The following is a 12,408-nucleotide window of genomic DNA, read 5'->3' on the forward strand; positions in this document are numbered from 1 at the left end:
TCTTTGTAGAAAATAAAATTCCTAACTACGTCAAAGTAAAACATGTTTTCTTTATATTTATTTCTTCATAAAGTTGTTGTCATTTGTAAATAAGTAATACATGTCACATTTCAGTTTTCTATGTAATCATGTTATGTGGTTATGTGTGCTAAAACGTCAATCAAAACTTGTCTATGATGCAGCCCAAGTTTTCTCTTGAGTTTGGGAGGGGTGATTACTGGAATGCGTGTATATTTCTGAATTGAGTTTAAAAAAATATTTATCAGTGCATACGTAGTGCTATTACGATAATATGTGTACAATGAACCGTTTAAGATGTGTTTAACATCACGTGCTTATTTTCACTTTCTATGGGCGTAGATAATCATGCAAAATGGCCAACGATTTGTGGTCATGTACCTGTTGTACGGAGGCGCTGACTTGCTGGCTGCGGCTGAAGCTGTCTCCGGAGGAGATCGAGCAGCGCTACAGGAGCAAAGAGATCGACCGGATATTAGAGAAGGACAAGCAGACACTGCGACGGCAGGTGAAGCTGCTGCTGCTCGGCGCGGGTGAAAGCGGGAAGTCGACATTCCTCAAACAGATGAGGATCATACACAAAGTGAAGTTCGAGCCTGAGTTGGTGCGGGAGTACCAGCATGTGATATATCAGAATATAGTGAAAGGAATACAAGTTCTAGTTGACGCGAGGGACAAATTGGCGATTCCGTGGGAAAATCCTAGAAATTTGGACGTGGGACAGCAGGCGTTGCACTTTAACAGCACGCAGACGCTGGACAGCCGGCTGTTCATGCACTACGCGCCGCACATACACTCCCTGTGGCTCGACAGGGCCATCAAGAGGGCCTATGACAGGCGGAGAGAGTTCCAACTGGTAAGTAAACATCCTTTGTTTATTTTGTAGTGACTACTGGTCCTATTAATCTTATTGCATAATTGGTATTCATTTATGCAGGTAGGTAGACTATGATACTTTGCTGTCAACACATTGTAATTTTAAAGAAATCATGACATAAACAAAGACAGTGCTGTGAATAATAATAATGGTGTGGTCTTTCCTGAATGTTAAAGTGGACAATGCAGTTTCTTGCCAATGTAATTGTGCCACGCGTTTTTTTATTAACATTTTATTAGGGTGTTACAACATTTGTTGTATAATTTTTTTTATGGAGAGGTGCTATTAATAACTGTAATAATATTTATCTTTGGTGTAATCATTTAGTGACATACAAAGATATTAGTTTTTAATGAGTTCTTGAGAATTGTAGTGTTGTGATTGCTTTTAACATTTCAATGATGAAATTCATATAAAATATACATTGTTGTTTAAATTTTCCTTTAAATAAATTTACTATATCAATATTTATAATATTTAAGTGCGGGGTTTATTTTCTTCTGATACTTTCCTCGTATGCGGATCCGCGTTCCGTCATACGAGGGATTAATGAATAACTTATGGAAACAAAACAAACATGAATTATTATCATACCCCGCAATCGAACTAGCAAATCTGTAGCAGTTGTACATCAGGGTTGTCACTGTTGCCAAATGAAGATCAATGTCATGTTGGTAGAAAGTAAGTTGCAAATATTATACTTTCTACCAACATGACATTGATCTTCATTTGGCAACAGTGACAACCCTGATGTACAACTGCTACAGATTTGCTAGTTCGATTGCGGGGTATGATTATTATATCAGTTGTTTATTTCTAATGACTTTCCTCTAGACTGCAAATTTATTAATTTTTGCAATGCACGTTGCACTTTTATTTTTGATAAATATGGCAGAAAATACAAAAACATAATACAAACAACACCAAAAAAGCAAAATAATTATATTTATTTAGGGTTCCTATTCTGTTAAATCGGATAATATAAAATTACCTACTCTCTCTCTCTCTCTCTCTCTTTAGCCTTTTTCTACCCTTTGGGTGTAGGCCTCCTTCATTTTGCGCCATTCGTCGCGGTTCCGTGCGACTTGGAGCCACTGTTTCCCCACAGTCTTCTTAATGTCGTCGTCCCAGCGCATCTGGGGTCTACTTTGAGGACGCTCTTCCCCCCATGGTCGCCACTCGAGTAGTCGTTTGCTCCACGAATCGGTCTTCCGTGCTATATGACCAGCCCATTCCCACTTCAAATTGGCTACGCGTTTTATAACATCATTGACTTTGCTCTGTTGTCTCAGCCATTCATTTGTTTTACGGTCTCTCAATGTGATCCCCACCAATTTTCTCTCCAACGCCCGCTGGGCAACGCTCAATTTACGTAGTATGTCTTTGGTGAAAACCCAGGTTTCAGCTCCATAAGTGAGAACAGGCAGGATACATTGGTCAAATATGCGTGCTTTTTGTTCGGCCTTAAGGTTCATTTTGAAGGCAAACTCGAGATTGGAATAGGCTGCCCAGGCTAGTCGTACGCGTCTGTTGATCTCATTGGTTTGGTTATTTTTTCCAGTCACTATCTCTTGTCCCAAATACACGTATTTATCGACAGTTTCGATGGCGGTATGGTTAACTGTGATATTCGCCTTGACATCTGTGTTGGTCATAACTTTTGTCTTGTCTAGATTCATTTCCAGGCCACACCGTATGGAAGCATCGCTGAGTTCTTGGATCATGCTTTGAAGTTCAGCGGGGTCGCTTGCCAGCAAGACAATATCATCAGCAAACCGTAAATTATTCAAGCGACTACCCCATATACTCAATCCACGCTTTTCCCAGTTCAGGCTTTTTAAGATGTCCTCTAGGACCAGAGTAAACAGTTTTGGTGAAAGCGTATCACCTTGTCGTACGCTCTTCTCAATCCGAACTGGCTCGGTCAGCGGGGGTAGGTTCACTTTTAGGGTGGCTCTTTTGTACATATTTTCGATTAGAGCAGTATATCGGTGATCTATGCGTGCATTTTGTAGTGATTCTATGACCGACCATGTTTCAACACTGTCAAATGCTTTTTTATAATCTATAAATGCTAACCACAAAGGCATTTGATATTCAGTCGTCTTTTCTATAATTTTTTTTTTTTTTTTTTTTTTGACTGAATAAAAATTACCTACATTACATATGATATCTAAAAAGATGATGTTTGTAATGTTAAGGATAATTTGAGTGTTTGTTCCTAGGCCTACCTGAATCAAAAATGTTTTGTTTTGACTTGACTTGGTTTGGAAGGAAAGGCCTAGCTAGATTACAAATACCTTTTTAGGGTTCCGTACCAAAAGGGTAAAATATTTATTTTATTCTGTTTTTAGCATTTGTTGTATAGCGGCAACAGAATACATCATCTGTGAAAATTTCAACTGTCTAGCTATCACGGTTCATAAGATACTGCCTGTTCTCACTTATGGAGCTGAAACCTGGGTTTTCACCAAAGACATACTACGTAAATTGAGCGTTGCCCAGCGGGCGTTAGAGAGAAAATTGGTGGGGATCACATTGAGAGACCGTAAAACAAATGAATGGCTGAGACAACAGAGCAAAGTCAATGATGTTATAAAACGCGTAGCCAATTTGAAGTGGGAATGGGCTGGTCATATAGCACGGAAGACCGATTCGTGGAGTAAACGACTACTCGAGTGGCGACCATGGGGGGAAGAGCGTCCTCAAAGTAGACCCCAGATGCGCTGGGACGACGACATTAAGAAGACTGTGGGGAAACAGTGGCTCCAAGTCGCACAGAACCGCGACGAATGGCGCAAAATGAAGGAGGCCTACACCCAAAGGGTAGAAAAAGGCTAAAGAGAGAGAGAGAGAAGATACTGCCTGGGGACAGACGGACAGACAGACAGACAGACAGAGCGAGGTCTTAGTAATAGGGTCCCGTTTTTACCCTTTGGGTATGGAACTCTAAAAAGTTGCTTTATTTGAATCTTTGTGCCATAGTGCCTCATAGACAAGGACATCCAGATATAAGGACCCTTTTGATTCTTTAGGTCAAGGACAAATTGTTTACCTCCAATATTGGCATAGCTCTTATACCTAATTAATTCAATTAATAAAAATAATAACCCCGTGGGGGCAGCTTGTGGCGAGCTGACGGTGAGTGGCGACACCGCGGACCCCTATTCCAGGGGGCCCTGTCATCTGGCCCTCGCCTCTGTGCTTGCCTTGACTGGCCGGCCAGAGTGGAGTCGCAAGAGCGGGACCTATGTCCAGGTTGGAAGTGTAAAATGTCATAACGCCGGCGGCCTGCTGAACAGATTACCGGGAACTGGCTACCGCAGACTCACCTCTCGACAACCTCACAGCCGCTCTGAAGTGTTGCTCTATTGTCGCACTGTGCGTGCGGCCGTTGTAGGGCCCACTAAATGAGTTGGCGAGTCACCACCTGTCTTTCACAATTTTGAGACTGATTGTCACGGCAGGTGTCCGCTTGTCTCCTCCCATAGCCCATTATCCAGTCCATCCAATATTCAAATCTATAGCCTATGACCTTAGTTCCCATCGCAGCACAAAAGGGCTGCACTGCAATAGTCTTTGCACCTGGCGGGGACCATCTCCGGATGTATCACATTGTGCGTTCGGGGATGGTATCCGCCACGTGTATCCCTTGCTTTTAGATTAATATGTCTTAAAGGGCCTCTGCGCTGTTGGCTTCGGCCCCACGCACGCCTCTCAAAGGTCCGGGATCCCATGGTCCCGAGATATGGAAAGACAGACAAATAATAATAATAATAAAAGACGTTTATTCAAGAAGTTGTAACATTATCACTTTTATCCTGGTTATGGGTGTTATTTAAAGATTTACTTCATTAAAAAAACGGAATACACATAATAAGATTGATCTCATTTTACAGTAATTAGTTAATGATCATTGGATTCAAACAGGTTCAAGTTTTTATGTACGTATATATGTAAGAGTTCTTTCTGATCCTCTTACTAAAGTTAAACATTGTGCTGATTGAGACTCCATTGGCTTATTTTCCTTCTGACAGCTTACAATTCTCGAAATATGTTTGTTTTTTCGAGAAAGAGGTCACTCGTCGAATCCGACTCGGTTGGGCAGCGTTCGGGAAGCTCCATAGACTCCACAGTATCTTTTTTTTTCCCATTTATGGCTTTACTCCTCGCTAAGTTTAGCAAGGTGGATTCTGCCAATGTCGAGGTGTGTAGACTTGATTTGTGAGACAAGGTTCGGTTAAATTTGAACTTGTGGAAGGATAGGCTGGGAACCTACAACAAACAGACAAACACAGATATTATGGACATCACAGACAAACAAATGTCATGACACAGTATCTTTTCGTCCAAATTGCTGCAGTGTCTTAAGTCAAAAGTCTTTGACCAGTGTGTGTTGCCAGTGATGACATATGGATCTGAGACGTGGGCGCTAACGATGGGCCTCATAAGAAGGCTCAAGGTCACGCAAAGGGCAATGGAGAGAGCTATGCTCGGGGTTTCTCTGCGTGATAGAGTCAGAAATGATTATATCCGCAGTAGAACTAGGGTCACCGACATATCTCGCAGAATTGCAAACCTTAAGTGGCAGTGGGCGGGGCACATTGCTCGCAGAACTGATGGCCGGTGGGGCCGGAAGGTTCTGGAGTGGCGTCCGCGTACCGGAAGATGAACTGCCGGTAGGCCTCCAACGAGATGGAGCGACGACCTGGTGAAGGTCGCGGGAATTCGGTGGATGCGAGCGGCACAGGATCGGTCGGAGTGGCGAGCCTTGGGGGAGGCCTATGTCCAGCAGTGGACGTCTATCGGCTGACATGATGATGATGATGATGATGTTTGTTTTTTATTGAAACTCCGCTGACCGTCTGTCCGTCTGTCTGTCAGCAGGCTGTATCTCGTGATCTGTGATAGCTAGACAGCTGAAATTTTCACAGATGATTTATTTCTGTTGCCGCTACAACAACAAATACTAAAAAGTACGGAACCCTCGGTGGGCGAGTCCGACTCGCACTTGTCCGATTTTTTAATATTGTCATTACTATAGCGTGAACTTAGAACGCCAAATGGGAAGTAGTCAAACATGACAATGATAGAAGTATGTCGGTTTATTGCGGCCCACGGTGTATAAATTTTAAGTGTGAAATGTCTGTAATAGAAGCCTTTATAGATAGCCTATGAAGAAATTGATCGGGCGTGATCTAGCGCTACTAGATTTATGCGTAACATTTATCATGCAATAGTTAATCTAAAGCTACCTATCACGTTCGGCGCATTGCACCTATCGGCTCGGCCACGACATTGCGCGAATGGCGACGGCGGCGGCGGCAACCATAGGTTGGAGCGAGACACAGTGATCGTACAGGTCCTTACTTATGGTTCGCGGTGATCGTTCGTTCCCACCTATGGTTCGTGGTGATCGTTGGATCGTTCTCGTTCGTTTCCACCTATGGTTGACGCCGCCGTCGTCGCCAGTCGCGCAATGTTGTGGCCGAGCCGTAAAGGTGTATTCATTTCAATTGGTCTTACATTTTAAAATATTTAGATCAGTACGTTTTCACTCACTATTATTTTTATTCGCTTTTGGCGACATGTACACGCAGTGCACGAAGAACAACCGCCGCGGACAGTCGTGCCTGATGAAGGATTCCCGACGAATCCGAAACATGTCGACAAAAGCGATTAAAAATAATAGTGAGTGAAACAGTACTTCTAAATATTTTGAAATATGTCTCACGATAGTTTAATTTCGATGGTCTCACATTTTATAGTTGTGAATTTCATAACTATAAAATGTAAGACCAAGTGAATTTCTATATCAGTGCATCGCACTTGCATTCATACCTAATATATCTAATTAGCTTCTGCCCGCCACTTGATCTGATTGATAAGAACTTCTCTGTCCTTCCACAGGCCTCAAAGTATCTCCACACCAAATTTGATCTGAATCGGTTCAGCGGTTTAAGCGTGAAGAGGTAACAGACATGCATTTACAGATATAGTGCATAATTGTTTTCAATCGTATTTTCTCTGAAACGTTCTTATTTGTCATGCTACTTTAGTCAAACTCAGTACTTTTTAGGGTTCCATCTTCAAAGGGTAAAAACGGGACCCTATTACTAAGACTCCGCTGTCCGTCTGTCACCAGGCTGTATCTCGTGATCTGTGATAGCTAGACAGCTGAAATTTTCACAGATGATGTATTTCGGTTGCCGCTATAACAACAAATACTAAAAACAGAATAAAATAGAGATTTAAGTGGGGCTCCCATACAACAAACGTTATTTTTGACCGAAGTTAAGCAACGTCGGGCGGGGTCAGTACTTGGATGGGTGACCGTTTTTATAGTTAATGCTACGGAACCCTTCGTGTGTGAGTCCGACTCGCACTTGGTCGGTTTTATAGTTAATGGTACGGAACCCTTCGTGTGTGAGTCCGACTCGCACTTGGCCGGTTTTTGTACCTAGACTGACTGAAATAGCAAGACAGGTTCGTACATTATCGTGAAAAGACGATGGAAAATAATTATGCACTTCATCTGTAATAATATTAGTAGGGATTGGTGTCATTTTATTCAATCTTTTTTCTGAGGATCAAATACCAGAAACATAAAATAGACAGAAGCAGGTGTCAGTCAATAGGACATTATTATAATATTGACATTAGAATAAAATTGATAAAATTAATATTTTACACATCGATCTGAATTTCTGAATAAATCTCCAAGATTGAAATCACTTGAATATTTTAAAGATGTTTAAGAATCATGTGCCGGTTGCTATTGCTGCCGATGTATGACGCAACAGGCCAATGACTAATCTAAAGAGATAAGGAATGTAATTACAATTTTATATGTTCGTACTAGGGCTCGCGGTCGAATCCGTGTTTCGTTTACACGTTTCGAATACCCGTTTCCGAATAATACGTAAACGGTTTTCTGGCCCGTTCCACACGTTTAATTAAGAAACGTGTAGTTAAGACCCGTGTACACGGATAAACGGGTATTCGAAGATACGTATCTTATTTATCCGTGGCTCCGGGACACGTCCTTGACGATAGTAGCGAAGGAACGAACGCCAGCTACAAATGAATAGACAAAAGATTCATGACGAGTTTCTGTCATATTTAACCTTATTCCGTGGGTCATAGAGTCGAAATTCAATAAACGGTTTAGAAACTCCTTTCTTGAGCATGTAGTTTTTGCTTGCAATAGGTATTAAGAGTATTCACGCTTCTTATCAAAGTATAGTATTTTATATAGCACTTTAAATAGCTACTTTTTTTTACGTTGCGGGTTAGCAATATAATATAAAAACCTGCTAGTACCTATTTAAAAAAAATATTAGAACCATCGAGTTCAGTATGTAGGCAGGAAGTCAAACTAATGTTCAAAATTGGCATTAAGTAAGTATTTATAAAAAAATACAATGTTAACTTGCTTCTTTATTTTAAGTTTAATTTAAGAACATGATATGAAATTGTATTTCTTGTCATATAATGTAGGTAAACCTTATAAAACAAAGTCCCCCGCCGGGTCCGTATGTCTGTCTGTATGTTCGCGATAATCAGACCTCACCTATGAATGAAGTTTTTCTTTGGGAATGTTTATGTGTAAATTTTGTTAAGGTTTTGTTTAAATTGGTAGAAATATGACGATGTTTGCTAATGAAGTTAGAAAAAATCACGCTGGCTTAATCGAAAACGCTGCCCAATCTATTTGATATCAATGTATGGTGGACTTGTCTCTCTTTCATTGGTCTACAAAAAAGTGCGCGATGGCTGTCTGTCTATATTTTAAGAATAATTAACCCATTATTAACTTTTAAAAAAACCGGACAAGTGCGAGTCGGACTCGCCCACCGAAGGTTCCGTACAAATACATCTGTAAAAATTTCAACTGTCTAGCTATCACGGTTCATGAGATACAGCCTAGTGAGTGGTGACAGATAAATGGACATTGAACTCTTAGTATGATTAGGCTTCCGAAGTCAATACTTGTTACAGAATGTATTTTATTATGCTTGACTCTCCATGCGAAGCCGGGGCGGGTCGCTTTAGTTATTAATAAACACTTTAAATCAACTTGATAAAATTGCACCTTCTCAATAAATTCTAATTGTTTTTACTTTAGGTACCTCTTACCACAGTAAAACGCTTTTTAGTGCGGTGCAGCTACAAAACAATTGAAAACATTTTCTTGTGCAGATGTTTTGACCTTATTACAACGACATAAAGCTTGTAATTGGCGGTGACACTTGTGATAATAGTTTGGGAACCTACATGTTTTCGACGATGACAAACAAAAGGATATTGGAAAACAATGGATGGATGGACCACCGGTCGGCAACGTGCGCATTTAAGTTTATTACCTGAACGCTAGTGCGAAAGTGACCAAAGTGAATTATGAATGATTACCAATTTAAAGATCTATCTTAATGTAATTAGCAATATTATCGCAAGTTATCCAAGGTAGTATGGGTTTTTATGGTTCTTGGGTAAAATTACTCGATAATCCCGCTTCTGTGTACCTACTAATAACTTTTTTGCGCCGTTGGCAGGTTTGTTGTTTTCGCAAAGCAGTAATAGATCCGAGATAAAAATAACCACGAAATAATTAAACTGTTATTTTTAATTAATATTGTATTCTGTCTGCACACCTATTATTAACGAAAATACTATACCATTATGTAATTATAAAAAGAAACTATGATCGATATCAAATTTTTGTAATTAGCTTAGAAGCAATCGGTTTTATTAAATGATATAAATAGTTTAAAATAAAAATTATGTATACCTACTATTAAACATAGGAAGATTAGGAAGATGGCTCAGTACCTATGTTTTATCAATACGGTTAAAAACAATTTAAAAAAAAAGTAATTGTGCGGTTTTATGAAACCACGATGCAAGTGAAACTTTTTTCGGATTGTAGGCATTTAACTAAAAAAAATCGGAAATTAATTCGATTTACGGTATTAAAATCGCGGTTTTAATCTTAACTTAATAAATTGGGGCGATAGAATAAAAGCTTCACTTTAAAAATCGTACGACAAACGAATTCATCTGAAGTCAACATAATAATAGTGGACCTTGTTACCATTGTACATTGGCTCAAACTGGTTTGGAGTATTTGAACCCGTTCGGAACGGTCTTAAGTACCCGTGTAAACGGAGATACGTGTCTGAGATACGTTTCTTGGGAACGTTCCTTCGAAACGTTTTCGAATCCCGGCGGTTCCGTGTAAACCGGGTTCTTAGTACCGCCGGGCTTAAGAACACGGGTATTCGTATCGGCGTGTAACACGGATACCGGGAGCCCTAGTTCGTACCTACCAGAACGCGGCGTTAGATGGAATAATTCGTTTTAGTACCAATTTTCCTGTAGCTCTGGTAAAAAAACAGTACAAGTTTGAACCCGGCGACGTGTCGCGACTACAGACGACACGTCGCGGCGACACGACTGGTTTCTATGTATTTCTATGAAGTACCATTCGAAGTCAGCGACACGACAAGAAGCCAGAACGCGTCGCCGGTTTCCAAGTCGTACCTGAATACGGTCCGAATATGATAGTTAGGTTTGACCTATACCTTTGGTCGAAGAATTCTTTAGAAAAAAAAACTAGCCACAACAAAACTGCAAATACTTACAAGTTAAATTTGTAATTTCAAAGACCCAAGGGTACCGTGTACAAACGAGTAGTGAGACCAGCTTTACTTTACGGATCCAAATGTTGGGGAATGAGAAAGTGTGACCAACAGAAAGTACATGTCACTGAAATGAAAATGCTGCGCTGGTCTGGAGGTGTTACTCGGTCAGACAAAATTCGGAATAAGTATATCCGCGGCACTTTTAAAGTTGCAGAGATACATCATAAGATGCAGGAGGGCCAATTACGCTGGTATGGCCATGTAATGCGCAGAGACGAACACCACATGACGAGACGAGTTATGGCTATAGACGAGGGCAAGAGAGGCAGAGGCTGCCCGCCAACTAACTGGACTAGAACCATCTCCAAGGACATGACGGAGCTAGGCCTAACGCCAGCAATGACTAAAGATCGCCACATCAAGTATCAGGAGGGCCGACCCCAAATAGGGAATGCGCCAGGAGAATGATGATGAAAGACCCACAGATATTGATTTGGCGTTTATGATGTTTCAAATTTAAACTGTTGTGAGACATACTAACATTAAATAATTTTATTGTTTAGACTCATTTTAGTCACTCGCGTAACACCACATGACGAGACGAGTTATGGCTATAGACGAGGGCAAGAGAGGCAGAGGCTGCCCGCCAACCAACTGGACTAGAACCATCTCCAAGGACATGACGGAGCTAGGCTTAACGCCAGCAATGACTAAAGATCGCAACAAGTGGCGATCAAGTATCAGGAGGGCCGGCCCCAAATAGGGAATGCGCCAGGAGAATGATGATGAAAGACCCACAGATATTGATTTGGCGTTTATGATGTTTCAAATTTAAACTGTTGTGAGACATACTAACATTAAATAATTTTATTGTTTAGACTCCTTTTAGTCACTCGCGCGACACGTACCGAAACCAGCCCCAGTAGCTGCTGGTAGCTACTGGGACTAGTTTCGGTACGTTCAATTGAGATAAGAAATAAAATATTTACCCTGGCAAAAAAACCTACTTATGTTGGGTATACAAAAAGGGGTTTGACTACGAGTATAGGGAGACAACTAACGGTAAAACTAAATAAAAGCTTGTAATAGAGACTGCGAATTTCAAGCTTGAAGTTCGCAGTCCCCTCACGCATATCCTCTCGCACCAAAAAAACCTTCCATATTCCCTTCGTTCATGCTAATTACGGGAAAAACTCCATTCTTCTAAGAGCTGCTAGGTCTTTCAATCGCTTTGCAAACATCATGATCTCATCGATCTGTTCTGTGATAGCTTTAGTTCGATACGTAAACTAATGAGCCAAGACTTTTCCCACTGTTAGCACTTATGTATCTCTATCCTGTTCTTTTTAGGGTTCCGTACCCAAAGGGTAAAAACGGGACCCTATTACTAAGACTCCGCTGTCCGTCTGTCTGTCTGTCACCAGGCTGTATCTCATGAACCGTGATAGCTAGACAGTTGAAATTTTCACAGATGATGTATTTCTGTTACCGCTATAACAACAAATACTAAAAAGTACGGAACCCTCGGTGCGCGAATCCGACTCGCACTTGGCCGGTTTTTTCTCTCTTTTGTTCTTCTCGTTCACAGTTAAAACCAATTCTCCACGTCTAATAAGATAAGTAAAGTATATTTATAAGTAAGTAATTATTAGTTGTAATACTTGTAATTTTGCACGTCATGTATCTGTGGAAATTTGTAATTGGCTCACTGTTTCTATGTTATTACCCAACTTGTTACTCTAGCTGTAAGTTTTCCTAACAAATAAAATAAAATAACGGCCTACAATGTGCTCTTCCTCTAACAAACATTTAAACTAAACGTACAACCACTTATGGTTTACGTATTTGTCTACACGAGTGATTCACCAC

At 40.7% G+C, this 12,408-nt stretch overlaps 1 protein-coding gene and 1 long non-coding RNA gene across 2 annotated transcripts in view; one reads left to right on the plus strand and one right to left on the minus strand.

The window, feature by feature from the left end:
* Window positions 1–12,408, minus strand: part of LOC134742023 (uncharacterized) — a 213,793-nt gene that overhangs the window by 78,400 nt on the left and 122,985 nt on the right. The window lies entirely within an intron of this gene.
* The window catches only part of LOC134742006 (guanine nucleotide-binding protein subunit alpha homolog), a 34,273-nt gene continuing 21,998 nt past the window's right edge, over window positions 134–12,408 (plus strand). The window contains exon 1 of the mRNA XM_063674924.1: window positions 134–874. Coding sequence (XP_063530994.1) covers window positions 374–874 — 501 coding nt within the window. The 5' untranslated portion in view covers window positions 134–373. The remainder of the gene's footprint in view (window positions 875–12,408) is intronic.

Source organism: Cydia strobilella, chromosome 6 (genome assembly GCF_947568885.1).
Source record: "Cydia strobilella chromosome 6, ilCydStro3.1, whole genome shotgun sequence".
NCBI classification, from domain to species: Eukaryota; Metazoa; Arthropoda; class Insecta; order Lepidoptera; family Tortricidae; genus Cydia; species Cydia strobilella.